The sequence below is a fragment of the Carcharhinus amblyrhynchos genome, chromosome 6 (genome assembly GCF_965287045.1).
Source record: "Carcharhinus amblyrhynchos chromosome 6, sCarAmb.v2.hapA, whole genome shotgun sequence".
Classification (NCBI taxonomy): Eukaryota; Metazoa; Chordata; class Chondrichthyes; order Carcharhiniformes; family Carcharhinidae; genus Carcharhinus; species Carcharhinus amblyrhynchos.
This window is the reverse complement of record NC_137329.1, coordinates 119,497,554-119,524,680: the sequence shown is the minus strand read 5'-3', so window position 1 is coordinate 119,524,680 and position 27,127 is coordinate 119,497,554. Positions and strand designations below refer to the sequence as shown.

The 27,127-nt window shown below is 43.7% G+C and overlaps 1 protein-coding gene across 1 annotated transcript in view; it reads right to left on the bottom strand.

Annotated features, from left to right (window-relative positions):
- The window catches only part of LOC145344263 (tetratricopeptide repeat protein 41-like), a 55,210-nt gene extending 28,359 nt beyond the window's left edge, over positions 1–26,851 (bottom strand). The window contains exons 1-6 of the mRNA XM_080191314.1: positions 26,559–26,851; positions 23,110–24,167; positions 20,114–20,318; positions 17,182–17,387; positions 13,762–13,925; positions 12,089–12,557 (exon numbers count right to left, since the gene is read on the bottom strand). Coding sequence (XP_080047440.1) covers positions 12,089–12,557; positions 13,762–13,925; positions 17,182–17,387; positions 20,114–20,318; positions 23,110–23,896 — 1,831 coding nt within the window. The 5' untranslated portion in view covers positions 23,897–24,167; positions 26,559–26,851. The remainder of the gene's footprint in view (positions 1–12,088; positions 12,558–13,761; positions 13,926–17,181; positions 17,388–20,113; positions 20,319–23,109; positions 24,168–26,558) is intronic.
- Between the last annotated feature and the right edge of the window lie 276 nt (positions 26,852–27,127).

Below are 27,127 nucleotides of genomic sequence, written 5' to 3'. Positions count from 1 at the left end.
GAGCATTCCATATTTCCACTACTCTTTTTTTGAAGAGTTTTCAAACCTCACCCTTGAATGGTCAATCTCCAATTATAATGCTCCTTTGTTCCAGATTTTCCCACCAGAGAAAGTTGTCTTTTCTCTACTCACCCCTTTCAACACTTCCAATCATTTTGAACACTTTTATTAGATCACACTTTAATCTTCTTTATTCAAGAGGATACAAACCTATTCCAGCTTTCATAATTTAACCCTTTTAAGCCCCAGCATTATCCTGGTGAGACAGAAACAGAAAATTCTGAAAAATCTCAGCAGGTCTGACAGCATCTGTGGGGAGAGAATAAAGCCAACATGTTGAGTCTGGATGACCCTTCATTGGAGCGGTTTTAGATTCCAACATCCGCAGTATTTTGCTTTTATATTATCCCTGGTGGATTTGTGCAGCACCCTTCCAAAGTCAAAATATCCTCCTTTAGAACTGAATGCAGTACTCCAGATGGGATCTAACAAGAGTTTATTTTACTGCCATCCAGTCACATCATCCTTCCAATTGTCCACTACGTTGTGGTTGTATGCTACGCCTCCTGAACACTGCAGTACCTTGAAAAGTTTACTGTTATATTTCAGGGTTAGGGTTAGGGTATTAGCCCCATAGGTATTAGCATGCTAATTTAAAGCTGATGGGATTTGTGTGGAAGGAGCAATCTTTCATGGTGGTACAGTGGTTAGCGCTGCTGCCTCACAACGCCAGGGATCTGGATTCGATTCCTGTTTGGATCACGATTTGTGCGGAGTTTGCACATTCTCTCCATGTCTGCGTGGGTTTCCTCTGAGCACTCCGATTTCGTCTCATTCTGAAAGACGTGCTGGTTAGGTGCATTGACCCAAACAGGTGCCGGAATGTGGTGACTAGGGGAATTTCACAGCAACTTCATTGCCTTACTTATGACTAATGAATAAACTTTAACTTTACTTTCTAACAGTATTAATCTTAAAAATCTTTCCAACAACACATAGCTTTTTGTATATAATTTACAGTACAGACTTTGACCCAATTGGTACATCCTTATGCTTATGGTCTGCTAAAGCCTCCTCCCACCCTACTTTACCTCACCCTATTAACATATCCTTCAATTCTTTGCTTTGTCCTTTGCTTATCTAGCTCCCCTTGAAATGCCACTATCCAGTTAAGTTCATACAATGTAACAAACCATACTTTCTTCAGTAAATTTGATCTCCAATACTGTTGTATAAAAACACAAGTAGGAAGAATTAAAATAATTCAGTCAGAAGTTCTCAAACCCAGATACTCCAGCTGAACGTCAGCGGTGCACAGAAAATCAGTCAAGAAACGGATAGGGCTAGACTGTGATGGTACTCATAATTGAATAACCAGAATACACTCACTGCCAAGGCTGTTATCCAAAGAAGGGCATGTTAGCAAGGAATGGAAGGCAGATGAATGAAACAACTGCTTCTCTCTCCTCCAATGCTGTCCAGCAATTTCTGGTTTCATTTCAGATTTTCAGTATCTGTGGTTTGAGGTAATATCACCGGGATTCACCAGGTCTGGCAGCCCCTGGCGGGAATCCCAAAGGGCCGTTGAATTGGGCATCTGGCCTATAACGGGATTCCTGCTAGGCGTCAAACCCCCACTGGCCCCAAAAGGTCCCTGCCCTCCAATGAGTATGCAAACCTCTTAATATACACCTAATTAACGGGCTGAAAGCTGGATTCAGAAGCCTCCTGCAATGCACTCACTCTCTCCATCCACCCCCCCCCCTTCCTCCCCCATCCCAGCAAATATCATTCTGGTGTCTTGGACTTGGGGGGGTGCGGGGGGTGCAAGGAGGTAAATACTGTTCCCATGTGCCCCTCTGTCACTGCTAGGCTGTAGAGGGAGGGTCTCCCAAGGAATCTGGGGGGGCGGGTTGGGTGAGTTTGGGCAGGGGTGGGGGTGAAGGGCTTGACTCTCCACCTGGATAGAGGTCTGGTGGCTAAACTTGTCCTTGTTGCCCTGGAAAAGATGTTGCTCAGTTTCAGGATGACAAATTCAGACACTGCAGCATTCCATTCCACAATAGGGATTGGCCATGTGTCAAAAGCTCTTTAAAGTGCTCTGACAGAAATGACAGGTCAGGATTACACGGGAGATCTCCTGGCTTTTTCTCATAACCCACAGCTGCTGTCAAACCCCTTTGAAGTGCTTTGATGGTCAGTTTCACTGGGGAATGCTCTGTTAACATTGAAAGGTTAGCATCTAGTGTCTGCATCCTTTGAAGTGTTTTGATTAATAAATATGGAATATTGACACACTAGAGACTTAAATAAATAAATAAGAGCCTTATTTCTTTTTCTTTCCCTTCACATTTGAATGCTTCTGGACTGCAGCCTTTGTTCCTAATCACAATGTTAATAAACATTCAGCCTTTTAATTGCAGGATGGATATTTTCAGAGGTTCAACTTCCTTTTCTCTATCCCCAATGTTTACAAATCACCTGAGATGTATTCAACAGTGTGGAATGGAGTGGCGTGCTGATTCTGACCACTTCCTAGTGTCTAAGGTGCGTGGTTATCAAAGTGACCAGGGCACTTCAAAGAATTAGAGAACAGAAACACTACTGAATATCTTACTCAAAATGGTATTTGAATTCATCATCCTGAAACTCAATGCCTTTCCCAACACAACGAGGACAAATTCAACCACTCGGCACCCAAACTGGGGGAGTGTCCCAAGGTCAACCCCTTCCCCTGGCTCAAGCAAATCCAACTCACAAGCTCTGGACAATCTGGAGGAGGCGGCTGGGTGTAGGGTAACAAAATTTGCTGATGACACGAAGATGAGTGGAAAAGCAAATTGCATGGAAGGTGCAGGAAGTCTGCAGAGAGATCTGGATAGGCTGAGTGAGTGGGAGAGGACCTGGCAGATGGAGTATAACGTTAGCAAATGTGAGGTTATCCACTTTGGTAGAAATAATAGTAGGAGGGATTATTACTTAAAGGGCAAAAAGCTGCAGCATGCTATGGTGCAGAGGGACCTGGGGGTCCTTGTGCACGAATCACAAAAACCCATTCTGCAGGTGCAGCAGGTGATCAAGAAGGCGAATGGAATGTTGGCCTTTATAGTGAGGGGGATAGAATATAAAAGCAGGGAGGTCTTGCTGCAACTGTACAGGGCACTGGTGAGGCTGCAGCTTGAGCACTGTGTGCAGTTTTGGTCACCGCATTTGCGAAAGGATATATTGGCCTTGGAGGCAGTACAGAGAAGGTTCACCAGGCTGATACTGGAGATGAGGGGGTTAGTCTATGAAGAGAGATTGAATAGACTGGGTCTGTACTCGTTAGAGTTTAGAAGGCTGAGGGGGGATCTTATAGAGACTTACAAGATAATGAAGGGGCTAGATAGGATAGAGGTAGAGAGATTCTTCACGCTTAGAAAGGATAGCAGAACTAGAGGGCACAGCCTCAAAATAAGGGGTGCAGCAGTTTAGATCAGAGTTGAGGAGGAACTTCTTCACTCAATGGGTGGCAAATTTCTGGAATTCTCTGCCCATTGAAGCGGTGGAGGCTACCTCGCTGCATATATTTAAGTCACGGGTAGCTGGATTTCTGATAGACAAGGGAATTAAGGGTTATGGGGAGAAAGCGGGAAGTGGAACTGATCCACTTCAGATCAGCCATGATCTTATTGAATGGTGGGGCAGGCTCAAAGGACTAGATGGCCCACTCCTGCTCCTACTTCTTATGTTCTTATGTTTTCCTTGGCGGGGGGGCTCTCTCACTTTGCAGCCTGGCAGCAGCAGAGGGGCATACTGGCACAGCACTTACCTCTCTGCCCTGCCTCTGAATAGAAGGCACCAAGTCAGGGTGTCTGCCAGGGTCCAGGGAGCTGTGCCAGGTTGGCGTTATGGGTTCTGAGGGTGGTTCAGGAACTGCCCCCTCCCAACCTGTCAGTACGTGTGGCTGGCAGCTCAGTGTACTTGGAAAATTGACACGGGATTATAGGAAAATGACTATAGACTAAATAAATTGATTAACTTCAGAGGGTAAAACAATGCCAATAGCTAGTCTTCTAAGTGAATCACAGAAAATCTGCCATTAACGAGAGAGACACTGTTCAGGCTATTACCAGCATCAGGTCAGCAGAGCCTGAAGATTGTGTTTCCAGTCTATTCCCCAAAATGTCCCACAAAAATTGGAACAAATCCATAGAATTCCTGCACTACAGAAAATGCCATCTGGCCCATCAAGTCTGCACTGACTCTCACAAAGAGCATCCTACCAGGCCCATCCCCCCATTCATCCGTGTAACACCATGGCAAATCCATCGTGGCAAATCCACACAACCTTCACATCTTTGGACACAAAGGGGCAATTTAACATGGCCAATCCGCCTAACCTGCATATCTTTAGAGTGTGGGAGGAAACCGGAGCACCCAAAGGAAACCCACACAGTCACTAGGAGAATGTGCAAACTCCATGCAGACAGACAGTCACCCGCAATTGGACTTTAACCCTGGTTCGCGTCACTGTGAGACAGCAATGCTAACCACTGTGCCGCTGAAGGTAAATGTTCAAAATGTGCAAAATCGTGTTCTGAGTAGGTAGCTGTGCTTGCCAGGAACAGCACGAGTTGGAGAATCAGAACTGGATGGACTAATGTATTGAAATATATCATTTTCCATGTGCTAAATTGTCTTCTTTCCTAAATGTTCAATATGGTGAGCAGGAGGTGCACACACATTAGGAGCCAAAACAACACTGATGTACTGGTAACTGCAGCTTCATTGCAGTATAACTTCATTGCAGTGTTAACGTAAGCCTACTTGTGACACTAAAAGATAAACTTTAAAAAAAAAATGTCCTGTACCCATGTCTGAAACATGTGGAAATGTTTGTGGCATATACTACATTAGAACATATGCTTAATTGACTGTAAAGCATTGGGGTTCCCTGAGGTCACGAAAGGTGCACTCCAATCCTCAACGCATCCCAAATACCTCTGCATTCTCCAGGCTCCGCCAGTCAAACAAACCCACCAACATGTCCTTAAACTGACCAATCAAAATCAGACAGACAAAAGACAGACATTAGTAATATAAATTAGAGAATTGGTAAAATTCTGGCATAAGAATTAGATTGGAGACAAATGCGAGGGCCTTATATTTTGACCAAAATAGGATAATTTCAAATGCTTAAAAACTAGTCACAATCCTGAGAGAATTGGCGGTCCATAGATCATTTAAATGTATAGAACAGGTACACAAAATAAATAAAACACCTCAAGTCGATTCTAATCTTTATATTCTAGAGGACTAAAGTACAAGAAGAAAGAACTATGACTGTGGCCAAATTCCCCTTCAACTCATAAGAACATAAGAACATAAGAAATAGGAGCAGGAGTAGGCCATCTAGCCCTTCGAGCCTGCCCCGCCATTCAATAAGATCATGGCTGATCTGTTGTGGCTCAGTTCCACATTCCCGCCCTCTCCCCATAACCCTTAATCCCCTTGCCTATCAAAAACCTATCAACCCGCATCTTAAAAATATTTAGCGAGGCAGCCTCCACCACTTCAACGGGCAGGGAATTCCAGAGATTCACCACCCTTTGAGTGAAGAAGTTCCTCCTCAACTCCGTTCTAAACTGCCCCCCCTTTATCCTGAGGCTGTGCCCCCTAGTCCTACTGTCCTTTCTGAGTGGGAAGAGTCTCTCCACCTCTATCCTATCCATCCCATTCAACATCTTATACGTCTCAATGAGATCTCCCCTCATTCTTCTAAACTCTAACAAGTACAAGCCTAGTTTATTCAGCCTCTCCTCATAGTTCAACCCCCTCAACTCCAGAATCAGCCTAGTAAACCTCCTCTGCACTCCCTCCAAGGCCAAAATATCCTTGCGTAAGTGCGGCGACCAAAACTGCACACAGTACTCCAGCTGCGGCCTCACCAGTGCCCTATACAGCTGTAGCAAGACCTCCCTACTTTTATATTCAATCCCCCTCGCTATGAAGGCCAGCATCCCATTCGCCTTCCTGACCACCTGCTGCACCTGCAGGCTGGGTTTTTGCTACTCATGCACAAGGACCCCGAGGTCCCTCTGCACTGTCGCATGCTGCAGTTTTTCGCCACGTAAGTAATAGTCCTTCCTACCATTATTCCTACCAAAGTGGACAACCTCACATTTGCCAACATTAAATTCCATTTGCCAGTTCCTGGCCCATTCACCCAGCCTATCTAGGTCCTTCTGCAGACTCTCCACACCCTCTGCACAATTTGCCGTTCCACCAATCTTGGTGTCATCAGCAAATTTCGACACCATACACTCGGTTCCCTCCTCCAGATCATCTATATAAATGGTGAATAGCTGAGGCCCCAGCACCGACCCCTGGGGCACTCCACTAGTCTCCAACCGCCAATCCGAATAGCACCCATTGACCCCCATTCTCTGCCTCCTATTTGACACAGTAAAAAGTCTGACAACACCAGGTTTTAGTCCAACCTATTTATTTGATAATATACTCGCAAGCTTTCGGGTTAGCCCCTTCGTCAGGTGAATGGAGAGTTCTGGCCTCAGACAGAGCATATAAAGCACAGACAGTTTAGAGATTACTGATTAGAATGCGAATCCTTACACCTAACCTGCTGTTCAAGACCTGAAGTGGCTGATAATGTGAGTGGAAGGAGCACTGATCACAGTTTAAAGAGATGTGTATTGTCTCCAGACAGTACAGTAAGTGAGGTTTTGCAAACCCAGGCAAGTCACGGGGGTTACAGATAGTGCGACATGAACCCAAGATCCCTGTTGAGACCGTCCTCATGTGTGCAGAACTTGGCTATCAGTCTCTGTTCAGCGACTCTGCGCTGTGATGTGTCGTGAAGGCCGCCTTGGAGAATGCTTACCCGAAGGTCAGAGGCTGAATGCCTGTGACCACTGAAGTGTTCGCCAACAGGAAGGGAACAGTCTTGCCTGGTGACTGTCGAGCGATGTTCATTCATCCGTTGTCGTAGCATCTGCATGGTCTCCCCAATGTACCCAATGGTTAGGTGTAAGGATTCGCATTCTAATCAGTAATCTCTAAACTGTCTGTGCTTTATATGCTCTGTCTGAGGCCAGAACTCTCCATTCACCTGACGAAGGGGCTAACCCGAAAGCTTGCGAGTATATTATCAAATAAATAGGTTGGACTAAAACCTGGTGTTGTCAGACTTTTTACTGTGTTTACGCCAGTCCAACACCGGCATACCCACATCATGACTCCTATTTGACAGCCAATCCTCCATCCACGCTAACACCCTACCCCCAACTCCATGCCCCCTGACCTTCTGCAATAACCTCTTGTGAGGCACCTTGTCAAACGCCTTCTGAAAGTCAAGAAAGACCACATCCACCGGCTCTCCTCTATCCACCGCCCTAGACACATCCTCATAGAACTCCAATAAATTCGTCAGACACGACTTCCCCTTAATGAAACCGTGCTGCATCTGCTCCACCAAACAATTCTCCTCAAGATGCCTCGCTATTTTCTCCTTGATCACGGATTCTAACATTTTTCCTACAACAGACGTTAAACTAACCGGCCTATAATTCCCCACCTTTTGCCTGCCACCCTTCTTAAACAACGGCGTAACATTAGCCGTTTTCCAATCTTCCGGCACTTCCCCAGAATCCAGCGACGTTTGGAAAATAATCACCAAGGCATCCACTATCACCTCCACCATTTCCTTCAGAACCCTTGGATGCATTCCATCTGGTCCTGGGGACTTGTCCACAAGTCCACAATCAGTCCCTCCAGTCTGTCGAGCACTGCCTCTCTAGTAACAATAATGTCATTCAGGCCCTCCACTCCTACCATCTTTCTCTCGCTAACACCCGGCAAATTATTCACGTCCTCCTCCGTGAAGACCGAAACAAAAAAGTTATTCAGGGCCTCAGCCATTTCCCCATCCCCTACCACTAAGTCCCCCTCTCATCCTCTAAGGGTTCAACGTTCACCCTAGCCAGCCTCTTCCTTTTTAGGTATTTATAAAAACTCTTGCTATTCTTTTTTATATTAAGCGCTAGCCCAGCTTCATAGTTTATCCTACCCTTCTTTATCAATTTCTTTGTCATTCTTTGTTGACATTTAAACCTCTCCCAATCCTCTTCTCGCCCACTACTCTTAGCTACTCTAAACGCATCCGCTTTTAATTTAACACTTTCCTTCACCTCCTTCGTTATCCACGGCTGATTACCCCTCCTCCTCCGATCCTTTTTAACCATCGGAATAAATTTCTGCTGAGCACCAAGAAAGATCTCCTTAAAGATCCTCCACTGTCCCTCAGCAGACCTACCTTCCAACACACTCCCCCAATCAACATTCGCCAATTCCTCTCTCATCCTACCATACTCCCCTCTGTTCAAACAAAGGACACATGTCCGGGAACCCACTTTCTTCTCCTCCATCTGCATCAGAAACTCCACCATACAATGATCACTCTTCCCAAGAGGATCCTTCACCACAAGGTCCCTAATTCTACCCGCCTCATTACATAATACCAGATCCAAGATAGCTCACTCCCTCATCGGCTCCAACACACACTGTTCGAGGAAACTATCCCGGCAGCATTCCAGGAACTCCTCCTCAAGCCCACCGCGTCCAACATGGGTCGACCAATCAATATGTAGCTTGAAATCCCCCATAATTACCGCTGTTCCATTCCTGCACGCCGCATTTATTTGCGCGTTAACAGCCCGCCCCACCTCCAGATCATTATTCGGGGGCCTATAAACGACACCCACCAGCATCTTCCTCCCTTTGCTGTTTCTAAACTCCACCCACAACGATTCCACGTTCTGCTCTTTGGTTCCTATATCATCCCTTACTACCGCCCTGATGCTATCCTTAATCAGCAGAGCTACGCCCCCCCCCCCTTTTTCCTCCTTCCTATCCTTCCTAAACACTTCAATTTTCAGGTTTGCTGATGACACCACCATAGTGGGTTGGATCTCAAACAATGATGAGACAGAGTACAGGAAAGAGATAGAGAATCTGGTGAACTGGTGCGACAACAACAATCTCTTCCTCAAACTGAAGGAGATTGTCATCGACTTCAGGAAGTGTAGATGAGAACATACCCCTGTCTACATCAACATGAACGAAGTAGAAAGGGTCGGGAACTTCAAGTTTTTAGGTGTCCAGATCACCAACAACCTGCTTGGTCCTCCCATGCCAACACTATAGCTAAGAAACCCACCAACACCTCTACTTTCTCAGAAGACTAAGGAAATTTGGCATGTCAGTTACGACTCTCATCAACTTTTACAGATGCACCATAGAAAGTATTCTTTTTGGTTGCATCACAGCTTGGCATGGTTTCTGCTCTGCCCGAGACCACAAGAAACTACAAAAGGTTGTGAATGTAGCCCAATCCATCACGCAAACCAGTCTCCCATCCATTGACTCTGTCTACACTTCCCACTGCCTCACCAAAGCAGCCAGCATAATTAAGGAACCCACACACCCTGGACATTTTCTCCTCCATCTTCTTCCTTCAGGAAAAAGACACAGAAGTCTGAGGCCACATACCAACCAACACAAGAATAGCTTCTTCCCTGCTGCCATCAGATTTTTGAATGGACCTACCCTGTATTAAGTTGATCTATCTCTACACCCTAACTATGACTGTGACACTACATTCTGCACTCTCTTCTTTCCTTCTCTATGAACGATATGCCTTGTCTGTATAGTGTGCAAAAAACAATACTTTTCACTGTATACTAATACATGTGACAATAATAAATCAAATCAAAAATTATGGCAAAGCCATACAACTGCCTGATCAAACCATATCTAGGATACAATAAGAAAAGTCTGGGCACCACACTCAAGCATATTTTGGCCTTCGCAGAAGAGCAACATAGATTTACCAGAATGATATCTAGACTCCAAGGGCGGGATTTTCTGGCCGCACTCACCCCAATACTGGCATATCCCACCCGAGGTCAACAGATTTTGCGCAGTCCGTGTCCCATCTGCTACGATTCCCGTGGTGGGCGGGACTGGAAAGTTCTGCCATGTGAGTTAAATCACAAGGCAAAAATTATACAAACTATTGTTGTACTCATTAAAATTGTAAAGGTTAAGGGATGTTTTGATCTGAATTTTTAAGGTATTAAGGAAAATGGACAGAACTTGTTTTCACTGGTCACAGAGTCTAGGACGTAATTGAGAAGTCAGAAACAGACCTTTCAGTAGGAAAATCAGGTCAATATTTCTACACAGAAGGATGGTGGAAGTCTGGAACTGTCTTCTGCAAATGGCCATTGAAACTACATCAATTGTTAATATTGGGCCGGATAGTCCAATCTCACTGCAGCTAGTATTCTCCAGTCCCGCTGAAGTGAATGGAGATTTGGCTAAGCGCCAAATTCTCCATTCTTGCTGGCAGCAGTGGTGGGTCATGAATGCCTGAGAAATCCAGCCTATAAATTTGAGGTTGGTAGATTATTATTAACCAAAGGTATTAAAGGCCATTAGCAGGCATATGAAATTAAATAGCAGGTCGGCAATGATTGCATTAAGTTGCGAAAGTGATTGATTGAACTAAATGGCCTATCCTTGTTTTTATATTGTAGGGCTACAGGGTCTTACTCTGATTCACTGCTGATGGGACTGTTCAGAATGATCTGCAGCTAATGGTCAATGTTGGTGCCTCATTCTAAGTTGGGCCTGATGCTGCTCCTGGTTAGCTCTTCTACACTTCCTATTAAATGGGGCAGCACGGTGGGGCAGTGGTTAGCACTGCTAGCTCACAGCGCCAGAAACCTTGGTTCAATTCCCATCTTGAGTCACTGTCTGTGTGGAGTTTGCATGTTCTCCCTGTGTCTGCGTAGGTTTCTTCTGGGTGCTCCAGTTTCCTCCCACAGTTCGAAAAACGTGCTGGTTAGGTGCATTGACCGTGCTAAATTCTCCCTCAGTGCATCAGAACAGGCGCCGGACTGTGGCGACTAGGGGATTTTCACAGTAACTTTATTGCAGTGTTAAGGTAAGCCTACTTTGACACCCGTAAATAAACTTAAAACTTACACTAAACTTAACTTATTAAACCATTGTTGGAATCCAGGGTTTCTGGATGAAGTGGACTTTAAGAACATAAGAAATAAGAAATAGGAGCAGGAGTAGGCCATCCAGCCCCTCGAGCCTGCCCCGCCATTCAACAAGATCACGGCCGATCCGTCGCGGCTCAGTTCCACTTTCCCACCCTCTCCCCATAACCCTTAATCCCCTCTCTTATCAAGAGCCCATCAACCCGCTTCTTAAAAATATTTAGCGAGGCAGCCTCCACCACTTCAACGGGCAGAGAATTCCAGAGATTCACCACCCTTTGAGTGAAGAAGTTCCTCCTCAACTCCGTTCTAAACCGCCTCCCCTTTATCTTGAGGCTGTGCCCCCTAGTCCTACTGTCTTTTTTGAGCGGGAAGAGTCTCTCCACCTCTATCCTATCCATCCCATTCATCATCTTATACGTCTCAATGAGATCTCCCCTCATTCTTCTAAACTCTAACGAGTACAAGCCTAGTTTATTCAGCCTCTCCTCATAGCTCAATCCCCTCAACTCCGGTATCAGCCTAGTAAACCTCCTCTGCACTCCCTCCAGGGCCAAAATATCCTTGCGCAGGTGCGGCGCCCAAAACTGCACACAGTACTCCAGCTGCGGCGTCACCAATGCCCTATACAGCTGCAGCAAGACCTCCCTACTTTTATATTCAATCCCCCTCGCTATGAAGGCCAGCATCCCATTCGCCTTCCTGACCACCTGCTGCACCTGCAAGCTGGGTTTTGCCAGGTTGACAAGGCTGAGACCACATTTGCTTTTTGGAAAACAGCAATTTTTCATCACTAAACATCAGAAAAGTGACTTTATCCATTCTTCTTGGAAGAGAATTGAACTTGGCTTTCAAGGACAAATCAGAACACAAAATGGAACAAAGTTGTAATTTTAATAGATAAACAACCGCTATGTCAAATCTTCTTTATATTTATGCAAACATCATGTCAGTTTTCTCTGTGGCTTTTGTAAGCTTTATGGATTATTTTAACTGTCACATAAAATATAGTTACTAACCTGATCTGGAAGAATGAGAACAGGAAGAAGGAATGATGTCTTTTACTCTGCCATCAGTCATGTTCTCATTAACCCAACTATAGTCTTCAATCCACCGCCTAAGTACAGCAGCCCACAACTCCTGAATAGAATGACAGTGGAGATATTCATCCAGACAATCTGTCTCATTTCTGAATGCTCCACATATGCGAAGCTCATTAGCCAATATAACCAGGACTAGTGGATATGCGCTCAGTTTTCTATCCATAATATTTTGAATACGGCTGTCATGTATTTCTCTGTAGGGCATAGCCAGATGGTTCCGGAAGATATGGATCCTGAATGAATCCTCAGTTCTATTGGAAAGGTACACCAAATTAACTCTTTCCTGCATTGATAATGATTTGTAGACAAGGTTTGAAGTGGCACTGGTTACAATAAGCCTGCAATGACGTGGGAGAGGCCTTGGAAGCCATGAGAATTCCTTTACCTGCGGAGAGAGACTAGTTTCAATAAATTGCAGAATAAGTGTTGAGAAGACTTGCTAGCTACTCAAAACGCACATCATATTTTTCTGTTTTTATTTCCTCAAAACTCTTTAGAAAAATAATTACTAAGCTCCTTGCTTTCGAACTTTGTCAAATCAATGATGAGGTCAAAATAGATCATGAACATTACAGTTACAAACTGTGTGGATGCTGCATATTACTGAGACAAACTTCACTTTCATGGTCTTGTTATTGAATATTATGAATAGAATATATATGAGGCCCACACTACCACTGTAATGTTTTATTTTATTTCATATAAAGCTTGGATTGATTATTGGATTTTCTTTCCTTGGGTCAATTAATGGCCACTTAAGTACTTCATTCCAAAGCCGTGACGTGCTCCTTCCCTCCCATGGTAAGGGAGGACCATATCGAACAGGTGGCTCTGCAACTTTTACCACATGGATTGGTGTCAGGAAAACATCAGAGGCATCTCCCAACAAAGTCATATCTCCCCCTTTAAACCTACTATGTAGCCTCTCAAAGCCAGCCCTTCCCACCCCACTGGCTGTGGTCTCAGCCACGTTCCACTAACAACCTGGACTTGTTGATGATTGGCATCCATAACATCCTTTTTTTGAGTAACTGCCTGTAGTCCCACTTGAGCCTGGCACTACAGAACTGCCGCCCAATTAGTTTGGCTGGTAGCTGTCTGAAGTGGGCCTTCCAACCAAGACGGGGGTGGAATTCTCACCCTTAGACAATTAATGCCTTTTGAAGGGTTAGATAGCTGTGGAGCAGGTGGCACAGTGGTTAGCACTGTTGCCTCACAGCTCCAGGGACCTGTTTGGGTGACGTCAATGCGGAGTTTGCACATTCTTCCTGTGTCTATGTGGGTTTCCTCCAGGTGCTCCTGTTTCCACCCACACTGCAAAGATATGTGGGTTAGGTTGATTGGCCGTGCTAAGTTGCCCCTTAATGTCCCGCGATGCGTAGGTTAGGGGGATTAGTGGGGTAAATATGTGGGGTGACGGGGATAGGGCCTGAGTGGGATTGTTGTCGGAGCAGACTTGATGGGCTGAGTGGCTTCCTCCTGCCATGTAGAGTTTTTAATGATACTTTCTGCAAAATCCTGCCCCTTATTTTTAAAAGCTCTGAAGATCTGTTTTATTATCAAATTATCATTAACAATGAGAAGAATACCTGGATCATTGACATCCCATGGGTTCCAGTTAGTTCATCAGCACCATCTAACACCAGCACACATGGTTTTAAACCAATTGCTGCTATGAAGGCTTCACGGATCATCTGAAATGTCCAAATATCTGCAGGATTTGCACTGAAAGCATCTGGGTGATGTTGACTTCCTGAAATTCAATTCGAAAAATGTTTCACACTGACTGTGCATTGACTCATATTCACTTTCCAATGAGTTGACAGCAATAAATAGTCCAGTGGCAGGGATGGGGATACACAAGAGGTTGGCCACACTATGTCACAACAGGATGAATGACTGTATTGACTCTGCTAATGCAAGCCTCATCAGATGATTGCATAAACCACAAACACACCAGTATGTCAGGGTATCTCAGTGACCACACACTACTGCAGCGCATCCACTCTGTGATGGGTGGATACTGTGACCCTTTCACACTTCAATAGACAGGGAATGCTGCCAGGAAGGGGTGGAGATGAAGCAGATGGAAAACACGCTAGGGTGCAGAGGGAACCAGCAACCTCCATCAATCAGTTGCCTGTCTTCTTCTTGCACGTGGATGGGCTCAGAACTCTAGACGGAGCTGGTCCACAAAACTGCTACACAATTCACATCAATTAGGGTGAGAATGAGCAATGATCCAAATTATAGTTTTCAAATGCATACAACTCCTCTCAAACCCATGTTCTGAAGTCTTTGAGCAGGATTCGATCTATCACTACCATAGAGATTTGAGTCCTGGGCCTGCTGATTGTACGGTAATGCTTTTTACCATCATTTATACAGCTCCATGCCAATTTCTGGTCTGGAACTGACGATGCTGGAAATCCAGTGGCTGGAGATTCACAGAGCCCGGGGCGCCCAGCAGGGAACCCGCTAAATGGCCTCTACTTGAGGTAGCAGACTGGGAGAATTCCCCCCAAGATGTTTCACTCCAGATATGATTCAAACAACCCACTAAGGAGCTTTTATGAAAAAAAGTTTATGTAAGAATACAGTTAACACATAGAAAGAAAACTAGCAATAACTTCTACCAATTACAAACAAGAAAAAACAAACCACCATGATATTGTAAATACCTTAACAGTTCAATGTACTATTCCAACACAACAAACCTCCTCACAAGTATACACCCACCCCAGGGTTAGCACAGAAAATACAAATGCTCATGTGATTTAGCAGCTCTATAACACCTCCTGTGACTTAATCCTTTGGTTGGAGATATGAAGTCTGGTTTCTCTGTTCTGGAAATCCCAGCATCTTGGGGTAGAGATAATGCCATTGCTTGCCTCTAGCTAGCAAACCATAGAACATAAGAAATAGGAGCAGGAGTAGGCCATCTAGCCCTTCGAGCCTGCCCCGCCATTCAATAAGATCATGGCTGATCTGTCGTGGCTCAGTTCCACATTCCCACCCTCTCCCCATAACCCTTAATCCCCTCGCTTATCAAAAACCCATCAATCCGCGTCTTAAAAATATTTAGCGAGGCAGCCTCCACCACTTCAACGGGCAGAGAATTCCAGAGATTCACCACCCTTTGAGTGAAGAAGTTCCTCCTCAACTCCGTTCTAAACCGCACCCCCTTTATCTTGAGGCTGTGCCCCCTAGTCCTACTGTCCTTTCTGAGCGGGAAGTGTCTCTCCACCTCTATCCTATCCATCCCATTCATCATCTAATACGTCTCAATGAGATCTCCCCTCATTCTTCTAAACTCTAACGAGTACAAGCCTAGTTTATTCAGCCTCTCCTCATAGCTCAACCCCCTCAACTCCGGTATCAGCCTAGTAAACCTCCTCTGCACTCCCTCCAAGGCCAAAATATCCTTGCGCAAGTGCGGCAACCAAAACTGCACACAGTACTCCAGCTGCAGCCTCACCAATGCCCTATACAGCTGCAGCAAGACCTCCCTACTTTTATATTCAATCCCCCTCGCTATGAAGGCCAGCATCCCAACATAGAACATTACAGCGCAGAACAGGCCCTTCGGCCCACGATGTTGCGCCGACCAATTAAAAAAAGCAATGACCCTCTAACCTAAACCAATCCCTTTCCATCCATAAACCTATCCACGGATCTCTTAAATGCCCCCAAACTAGGCGCATCTACAACTGCAGCAGGCAGGGCATTCCAATCCCTCACCACCCTCTGGGTAAAGAACCTACCTCTGACATCCGTCCTATATCTACCACCCCTTAATTTAAAGCTATGCCCCCTCGTGCTAGCTTTCTCCATCCGAGGAAAAAGGCCATCACTGTCCACCCTATCTAAACCTCTAATCATCTTATATGTTTCAATAAGGTCCCCTCTTAGCCGCCTTCTTTCTAACGAAAACAACCCCAAATCCCTCAGTCTCTCCTCATAGGACCTTCCCTCCATACCAGGCAACATCCTGGTAAACCTCCTCTGCACCCTCTCCAATGCCTCCACATCCTTCCTATAATGTGGGGACCAGAACTGCACACAATACTCCAAGTGCAGACGCACCAGAGTTTTGTACAGTTGCAACATGACGTTGCGGCTCCTAAATTCAATCCCCCTACCAATAAATGCCAAGACACCATATGCCTTCCTAACTACCTTATCTACTTGATTCCCAACTTTCAGGGATCTATGTACACATACACCTAGATCCCTCTGTTCATCAACACTATTCAGAGTCCTACCGTTAGCCCTATACTCTACACATCTGTTATTCCTGCCAAAGTGAATTACCTTACACTTTTTCTCATTAAACTCCATCTGCCACCTCTCGGCCCAGCTCTGCAACTTGTCCAAGTCTCTCTGTAACAAGTCTCTCACCAACACCAAAATCTTCACTCCAGGAAAGCAAAAAAAAACCTGCTTTCAGTTAGCCAATAGAATTTATCATGAGGGAGAGAGACCAACACACTGCCTCCAGCCTGGAGATCAAACACCTTCTAACTAGCCAGCAACCAAAACTGAAAGAAAAAGAACTCTTGGAAGAGGAAATAAACTGTCCCACCTGACCTGTCTTCAAAAATGCAAAAAGGGTTGTAAACTCCCAGAGAGTGCATTAGACCCTTACACAAAACCCCATTTAAATCATTTAAGCAACAATAAAATATGCCACTACAGAGCTCATGGAACCCTCACTGTCTGCTATGTGAAAACTCACCCAAAAAACAGATCTGGAACACTCCTATTTTCAGGCTAACTAGATACGTGTAAAATCTTGTAAAATCCACCCTCTATACCTTAAACAAGTTCAAACACCACTGTCATCTTAAAATCAGTAGGAAATAGACATATGCATGATGTGCCAATGTCACATGGTTCCATTTTCATAAGAAATTAGCCATGATTTGCATTCTTTACTGACTGACAAGCAATAGATCTCGATAACGTCTATAAGTATTTATCATGCTTGACTCTTAAAAAAAAATTACCAAAATGTTCATGACGTAGTTTTAAAATGCAGTGTCTCATGAAGGACATGATATCATGGCTGGCACAGCTACTTCCCACAAAGTGAGTTATCACCAGGATACTTGGGTTTCTCAGCTTGAAGTGTTTTAGCCAATTGCAGATCACCGTTGACTTGCCACAGCCTTTTTCGCCACAAAGTAATATGACTGACACACATTGCCTATATCTACAAATTAATCAGAAGAAAAATATATCAAAAAGTGATCAACATTGAGGCCACTTTTACCCATCTCCACCCCCCTCCAACCTTGTAACCAATATTATTAACATAACATCCATGATGATTGAAGCTGCTAGAGAATTTTGTTCTTCACTGCTAGAGAGATGGAGGTCAACAATGGGGAGTTTATGTTGCAGCTGTATAAGGTCCTAGTGAAGCCATGCCTGGAGAACTGTGTACACTTTTTGTCTCCTTACCTGAGAAAGGATGTACTGGCACTGGAGGGGATGCAGAGGAGTTTCACTAGATTGATTTCAGAGTTGAGAAGGTTGGCTTATGAGGAAAGACTGGGACTATACTTATTGGAATTGAGAAGAATGAGGAAGGTCTTATAAAAACGTAAGATTATGAAAGGAATAGATTAGAAGGTTGTTTCCACTGGCAGGTGAAATTAGAACTGGGAGAGGGTCGTGTCCACAAAATAATGTTTAAAGTTTACTTGTTAGTGTCACAAGTTGTCTTATATCAGCACTGCAATGAAGTTAACTGTGAAAATCCCCTTGTTGCCACACTCCGGCGCCTGTTCAAGCACATGGAAGGAGAATTTAGTATGATCAATGTATGTAACCAGCACGTCATTTGAACTGTGGGAGGAAACCGGAGCATCCAGAGGAAACCCACACAGACACAGGAAGAATGTGCAGACTCCGCACAGACAGTGACTCAAGCCAAGAATCAAACATGGGTCCCTGGCACTGTGAGATAGCAGTGCTAACCACTGTCCAATTGTACCAGCCCAGGGGAGCAGGTTTAGGATTGAGTTGAGGAGGAACTTCTTCACGCAATGGATTGTGAAACTATGGAATTCCCTGCCCAATGAAGCAGTTGAGGCTACCTCATTGAATGTTTTTAAGGCAAGGATAGATAAATTTTTGAGCAATAAAGGAATTAAAAGTTATGGTGAGCAGGTGGGTAAGTGGAGCTGAATCCACGAAAAGATCAGCCATGATCTTATTGAATGGCGGAGCAGGCTCGAGGGGTCAGATGGCCTCTGCTCCTAGTTTTTACATTCTAAATTAACCATTCAATATGGATTTCCTGGCACTGTAACATGGATTATGGCTCAAATGTTTTTAAAATGTTCTTCATCCAATCAAAGAGAAAATCACAATAGTATATATTTTTTCAAAACATGGTACTCCTTCAGATTTTGTGGCACAATTGCAGTGTCTATACCTTTGAGCTAGACAGTCAAGTGCAACCAGATTGCTCTTCAGTCTGAAAACCCTCCCAATACACCTGAGGGCAAGTAGTATGAGTGTGAGAGTTTCCTGGTCAGCCTTACTGCAGAAGGCAACAGTAAACCATTGCAGTACTTTGCCAAGCATGATCATGGACCAATCCATTAGAGGTTTATGGCTACTAATGTCCTATTTGGGCATCGTACCCTAAAGAGAAGGATGAGGTCTTCCTTCTGAAAAAGAAGTACTGCTCCTTCCGTGTAATTTGTGACTTGTTTATACCCAGCACTTTATTCAATTGACTCAGTCGAAACAAATGTTACACTAATTCTTTATCCAGTTACTTAGAAGGAAGTTGAAGAAAGTTTTAAAATTTATTTATTAGTCACAAGTGGGCTTACATTAACACTGCAATGAAGTTACTGTGAAAATTCCCTAGTTGCCACACTTCGGTGCTTGTTTGGGTACATTGAGGGAGAATTTAGCATGGCCAATGCCCCTAACCAGCACATCTTTGTAGGAGGAAACCAGAGTACCCGGAGGAAACCCACACAGACATGGGGAGAACATGCAGACTCCACACAGAGTGAACCAAGCCGGGAATTGAACCCAGGTCCCTGGCGCTGTGAGGCAGCAGTGCTAGTCACTGTGTCACTACCACACACCCACCCCCCCCAGCGCTACGAAATAATGCAAATATTTAACATTTAAGTAAACTATAGATATATTTCTGACCTGCATTATAAAATTCCCATCTCTCCCCATTTTATAATACCACTTCCACAAAGTCATTTTCTTGTAGCAAGAATGGAGAGAAATGGACTTGCGTTCATAATTGTTGCTTCACTAGATGATTTATCATCATCTAGTGCTCCAATCCTAACCGTGATAGATCTGCACTGCCAGCCTAATTAAAATCATTGTCATGGCAGTATTAGTACCAAGTGTCAATTCTCACAAAAGAACACATTAAAACTGACAGTTTAGATAAATACTGAGAGAATAAACAGCAAGAACAAAAGAGGTATCTGAGAAATGGAAATAAAGTTAATGTTTATTTATTGTTCACGAGTTAGGCTTACATTAACACCGCAATGAAGTTACTATGAAAGTCCCCTAGTTGCAACAGTCTGGCGCCTGTTTCGGGTACGCTGACGGAGAATTTAGCATGACCAATGTACCTAACTAGCATGCCTTGCAGAACGTGGGAGGAAACCAGAGCACCCGAAGGAAACCCATGCAGACATGGGGAGAATGTGCAAACTCCACACAGACAGTGACCCAAGCTGGGAATTGAGGCAGAGTCCCTGGCGCTGTGAGGCAGCAGTGCTAACCGCTGTGCCACTCTACCGCCCAAATACAGAACAAGACCAAGATGGGAATTCAGAATGTAAAGTCACAAAGTTTAATAATCTGATGTCACGTTCATGAACATTATAATTGCACAAGCCTGAATCAAAATAAAAAGCTTTCCCTTTTTGTCTACCACACCTTGGCTTCGCTGTACAACAGGGACTGGCACATTTACTTCCAGTTAATCCAATGTTGGATTCCATATAAATGCCACTTTGGCAAGAACCAGCAAACGTGTCTAGAATTTTGAAAACCTTCCTTGTTTCTGTTGTTTGCACAAAGGTTTGGCTATACCTTTGCGAAAATGCTTCATGATAACAGTGTTCTAGATAACTTTCACGATCTGAAAGAGAAAACATTCCTGGCAAGGTTCAGTTGTTCCAATACTACACAGTTAGTTCAATGACAACCGTCAATATGTGCTACTTTGGGTTCAGTTAAAACTACTAGTGCATGCTGTAATATATCTTTACTTATAACATTGCAAAGTATATTCTATAAAGCCAATGTTCTACTCCAACCTAACCAGAACACACAGAGTGAAATCTTCAAAAGATATATCATAGGGATTTTTAAAAACATTTTACCTGATTTTATACTGCACTGATTTCCAATTTTATATGACTATATGACACATTGGTGTTTTAATTCAAGGCATCACAGCTAAATAGCAATAGGGACAAATGGTTTGTCCTTAGCTCCACATTGCAGGTAAATCTAGAAGCTAATCCTCTGCCTCACACTATTGTCAGCGAATCATTCTTAAAACCATTAATTTAAATATATGTCAATGTACTTTTCATTCTTATCAAAACCAGGGAGTGGATAATAAGTCTTTTGTAGGTGTTCATTTCAGTTTTCTCTCTCCAAATGACAAATTTGTTAGTCTGACACATAAACTGTACAATCAAAATATGATTTTGAAACCACCAACCTGACACCTTAAGAATTGCATGATCTTTTTCTAATTTCACTGTAAAATAAATACTCAATGCCATTTTTGTTTATACCCACCAAATAAATCCTATCCCCTGTTTAATAATTATGCAACTATTATCAGTGTAGTGGCAATAATTAAATTAAACTTATGTTCCCTTGAGTTTCTGCACTCCCTGGGATTAATTTAAGCACTTACCTTTAAACAACAAACAGAACCATCAAGCGAAGTCTTTAGTTTTCATAAATCGTTGTTATTTATTATTAATTTGTCTATTTATTATTGCATTATCAAAAATGCCTAAAGGTTGCAAAGCAAGAAACTAATAAGCATATTCCCCTCACGTCCTAATGTATTTTTTTTATTCTTTCATGCGATATGGGCATTGCTGGCTAGACCAGCATTCATTGCCCATTCCAAATCAAGTGGTGGTGAGCTGCCTTCTTGAACCACAGAAGTCCTGTGGGTAGGGGCACTCACTGTGCTATTGGGAAAGGAAATTTATTAATTAGAGAAACATTGAAATGGTCAACTCCTGCAGAACTGTCCCTGAAATATAGTTTGACACCATGAGCTACATTTTCAGTCTGGGATTGAGGAATTCAATGCCTGGATTATTTTTGGGCCCTTACTCTGCATTACTAATATTTCACAATCTTTCAAATGTAGTTCCCCTAATTGGACCGGGGGCAAGCTTGACACTCAATTAATGGTGAAGAGTGCTGCCAGGCAGTGGGAGCTGACAGCTGAGTGTAATCCTCAAAGGGAAATGACAGCTATGACTGGGCTTGCAAAATAGAGGAGACAGGAGATCGGAAGGCCAGCAACCTCACAGAAGAGAGAAATAGCCAAACAGCAAACAAAAAATTACTGCTCTCCATCTGGACCATTAACTCTTCATATCAAAACGTATGACAAACATGACTCGATTGCTTCCCTGAACTGTACCCAACAGCAGCACATCAATATGCTCCAGAATGTTTGGGTCTGCCAACCTGAGACTTGAAAATTGACTTCTGGCCCTCCCTGGCTCTTTTTTGGACTGATGGGGCAGCAATTGACCGAGTTGGATTTGTCCTGTGTACAGGATGTACCTGGGCAATTTTCCACATTGCTGGGTTAATGCCAGCAATGTAGGTGTACTGGAACAGCCTGGCTAGGGGTGTGGAATGTTCTGGAGCATGGCATTAGTACTATTGCCAGAATATAGTCAGGGTCCATAGCCTTTAGCCATTTCTTGATAACACGTGGGATGAATCAAACTGGCCAAAGACTCTCATCTGTGGTGTTGGAGTCATCCAGGGAGGCCAAGATGGATCATCCACATGGTACTTCCGGGTGAAGGTTGTTGCAAATGTTTCAGCCTTACCTTTTGCACTGATCTGCTGGGCTTCCCTATCAGTGAGGGTAGGGATATTTCTGTAGCCTCCTTCATTGATTGGTGTGGCAGGACTGCAGCACTTGGATATGATTTATTGGCTGTGGGATCCTTCAGTTCTATCCATCCCTTGCTGCGTATGCTGTTTGGCACACAAGCCATCCTGTGTTGTAGCTTCACCAGGTTGACACCTCATTTTTAGGAATGCCTGGTGCTGCTTTTGGCACACAGGCCTGCACCCTTCATTGAATCAGGGTTTAGCCCAGTGATGATGGTAGAGTGGGGGATATGTGACTGACTACAATTCTGCTGCTTTAGATGACCTACAGTGCCTCAAGGACGCCCAGTCTTCAATTGCTGGATCTGTTTGAAATCTATCTCATTTAGCACAGTAGTGATGCCACACAATATGTGGAGGGATTCCACAAATAGAGGACGGTCTTCAAATTCCACTGTCCCTCAACCCAACTGATATTAATGGCAAAGGGATGTGCAGGGCCACTGCCTTTTCTTCAACATACTCCCCATTTCATTAGCTATATTAACAGATGTCTAACTTCATGAGTTAGTATTTCAACTTGGTAAAACTTTGTTCAAAGTTTTCTTTCCCCATTGAGTTGATAATGTCATAATACAATAATTCAGCTTATTAATCTTTTCCATCTCCAATTTCAAACACTGACTATATTGACTGAAGAATAACCTCCAATCTGTGTCCTTCAGAAAGAAGTTGATTCAACAACACCAGTGACCAAATGTGTTAATAGCAGAGCCAAGAATAGAATTGACTTTTATTACACGATCGTGCGATAAGCTTACCTGTTTCCAAAGGAACTAAATCCATGGGATACAATTTGTCAATAGCATCTTTGCAGTTTATCAAGACTGCTTGTCCTAATTCTTCAACTGTCCTAAAAATTTCAACAGGTAATCCTTTATTGATTATCTTTTCCTTCAGCTCCCATACCTTCTGTTCCTCGTAATGATCCCTACTTTTATATTTGCTCTCTATCATTTCCCTTTTATCCTGTGGAACATGCTGAAGCATATCATCGACATACCGGGAATCACGGAAATAAAAGAAGCTGAACCCAGAGTTCTTCAGCAGAGCCGCTTCAGTAATCTCAAGCTCAATCAGACTGCAATTTTTGTAATCTTCATGCAATATCCAAGGGTAGCCGTTTCTTGCTGCAATTTGTATATTCTTTTCGACCTTGGATAAAGCTTTCATATCCGTTCCACCTGCATCTGGTGGGCAATACTCACCATATTTCTGACCTAACATGCAGATGAAGAAAGGTGAGTATTTGGTGATGAAGTCTAATGAAACCTTTAGGTGGTGGGAATCTGTGCTCCGGTGATGACTTCCTTCATGTGATGCCCGCTGCATGTCTAAAACTTTAAAGCTGCTTCTTCTGCTACTACAGAATTCACTTAGAAGAGGGAAGATATCATTTTTCAAATAGTTTATTTCCTCTTGAAAATCCTCAGATGTTGAACAGAGAAAAACCTGAATGGGTCGTCTATAGATGGAGTCTGGGTGATATGTAAAACATTCATGGTCCTCTGGCTCAATGCCGTTTGGTGTTTTTACACATCCACTCATGGTTGTAAATTTTAGGATATTTTCTTAAGTTCTTTATACCAAAGAATGACACTTTTTTTAATCATAGAATTTTTGTGACTTTTCCCTCAAAATTGCAGAAGGTGCAAATGGAGTTACATACAGCCATCTTGTTTACATATGCATGTTCATCAACTTCTGCAGCACTTCCATTGGAGATGTGAAATAAAAATGGTGCTTTGAATGCGTTCAGAATTCCTTACATAGCAACTTTGGTTCCATGTTGCTGATGATGTCAGCTTCTTCACAATTACTAAAATAGAATGGAAATTTGTGTTTTAAGAAATCACTGCAAATTTGCAAGTCTAAATGATTTGTAATGCTATCATTTTAGACAACTGTGTATTCCATTTCAACCTAATTAAAGTACTTCATAACAAAGATAGTTAATTTTTTTAATTGCATAAGAACTTAAGGATAAGCCCCTTGAGCCTGCTGCATCATTGAATGAAATCATAACTCATCTTCAACTGCACAATGGTTAGCGCTGCTGCCTCACAGCACCAGGTACTTGGTTCACTGTCTGTGTGGAGTTGGCACATTCTCCCAATATCTGTGGGGTTTCCTCCGGGTGCTCCGGTTTCCTCTCAGTCTGAAAGACCTGCTAGTTAGGTACATTGACCCAAACAGGTGCCAGAGTGTGGTGACTGGGAGAATTACATTGCAGTGCAAATGTAAGCCTTACTTGTGACTAATAAATACACTTGTTGTATTGTCCCGAAATTGCTTGCTATCCAGAAATCTAGATGTCTCAGTTTTGAATAAACTCAATTTCTGAACTTCTACAGGCAATTCACACACGCTCAATTTCACCACCTTCAATGTGTTGCAAACCAGATCTAGTTATACTTCTTCAAGTAGACCGTACTGGTTTAAGCAAGAGTACTGACATCTCTGCGATACCGCATTGCCACAGAAACAGAAATCTTCCAGCAATGAAGGAGGCCATTCAGCCCATTGTGTCTGAAGAAATGGCAGCACCTTCAGAAGAAAGTAGGCCATTCCATTCTTAAGGTCTACCTTTCCCATTTAATTATGTTGTGGCAGATGTGTACTCCATCTAAAATTACTTACCTTAGCTCAAAATGCCACCCGCCCCTTTAAAACCGTTGCTCAGTAGAATATATTTTTGTCTTAGCTTTGATAATTTCAGTTTATCCTCAGCATCCACAGGTTTTCCAGGGGAGCATTCTGAATTTATGCTACCAATTCCATGAAAATGTGCTTCTGATTCCCTTGTTTTCTGGTGAAAGATGAAAATGGGTCTCCTTCAGAAGCCTCAAAAACAGTTCTTGGAAGCTTGCAACCAATATCAAAATATTAGTCTGACAGGCACTTGAACGCCACAGAATCCACCACATGAACTCATCCCAGAGAACTGAGACTGCTTTGTTCATCTGCAAATGTTTTTGAGCTAGGTTCATTAAAAGAAAATCTGGGAGAAACACTTTTCATATAAAGGCTTGCAAAAATGCAGAGTGCCTTCTTCCAGTTGCTACTTAATATTTGTAACAGTTTTTTAAAAAGTTTTTTTTAATCAGTGTCACAAGTGGGCTTAAGACTGCAATGAAGTTGCTGTGAAAATCCCCTGGCCGCTGCACTCCGGCACCTGTTTGGGTACACTGAGGGGGAATTTAGCATGGCCAATATACCTAACCAGCACGTCTTTCAGATTCAGCAAGAAATCTCATGACGCCAGGTTAAAGTCCAACAGGTTTATTTAGTAGCACAAGCTTTCAGAGCGCTGCCCCTTTATCAGGAGATTGGACAGTTGGATTCACAAACAGGGCATATATAGACACAGACTCAATCACAAGATAATGGTTGGAATGCGAGTCTTAACAGATATTCAAGTCTTTACAGGTGCAGACAATACGAGTGGAGAAAGGGTTAAGTACGAGTGGAGAAAGGGTTAAGCACAGGTTAAAGAGGTGTGAATTGCCTCAAACCTGGACAGTTAGTAAGATTTTGGAAGTTGACACAAGTCATGGGAGTTACATGTAGTATGACATGAACCTAAAATCCCGGTTGAGACCATCCTCATGTATGTGGAACTTGGCTATCAGTTTCTGCTCAGCGATTCTGCGTTGTCGTGCGTCTTGAAGGCTGCCTTGGAGAATGCTCACCCGAAGATCAGAGGCTGAATGTCCTTGGCTGCTGAAGTGGCCCCCAACAGGAATGGAGCATTCCTTCCTGGTGATTATCGAACGGTGTCCATTCATCCATTGTCATAGCATCTGCATGGTCTCGTTGATGTACCACGCCTCAGGACATCCTTTCCTGCAGTGTATCAGGTAGACAATGTTGGTCGAGTCTCAAGACTATGTACCATGTATCTGATGGATGGTTTTCTCACGTGAGATGATGGCATCCATGTTCACAACTGTGCTTAACATCTTCTTCACTTGCATTGTCTGCACCTGTCTAGACTTGCATTCCAACCATTATCTTGTAATTGAGTCTGTGTCTACGTATGCTCTGTTCCACTCACCTGATGAAGGGGCAGCAGTCCGAAAGCTCATGCTGCCAAATAAATCTGTTGGACTCTAACCTGGAGTTGTGAGACTTCTTACTGTGCCAACCCCAATCTAACGCCAGCATCTCCTCATCATGTCTTTCAGATTATGGGAGAAAACCAGAGTACCTGGAGCAAACCAACACCAGACACAGGGAGAACATGCAGATTCCGTACAGATAATGACCCAAGTCTGGAATTGAACTCAGGTCCTTGGCACTGTGAGGTAGCAGTGCTAACCGCAGTATCACCATGCCACCCCATAACTAAAATATAGGTGTTGCCTCTTTGAAGGAGCTATCCAATTCAGTCCCAAACCTTTTCCCCCTGGCCTGGCAAATTACTTGTCTTTATAAGAGTGTGCAGCTTCCTTCAAGACATTCCAATGGATTCTGATGCCACTAGGTTTGTTTCTTCTGCCAGCTCCCCATACCTATCCTCTTGTTTATGTCCCTCTCACACCTGTCCCTCCCACACTTATTCCATCCTCACCCTTTCCCTCCCTCCCTCCCTCACCTCTCTCTCCCTCCCTCACCTCTCTCTCCCTCCCTCCCTCTCTCTCCCTCCCCTCTCTCTCTCTCTCCCTCCCTCACCTCTCTCCCTCACCTCTCCCTTCCTCCCTCCCTCCCCTCTCCCTTCCTCCCTCACCTCCCCCCTTCCTCACCTCTCCCTTCCTCCCTCACCTCCCCCCTTCCTCA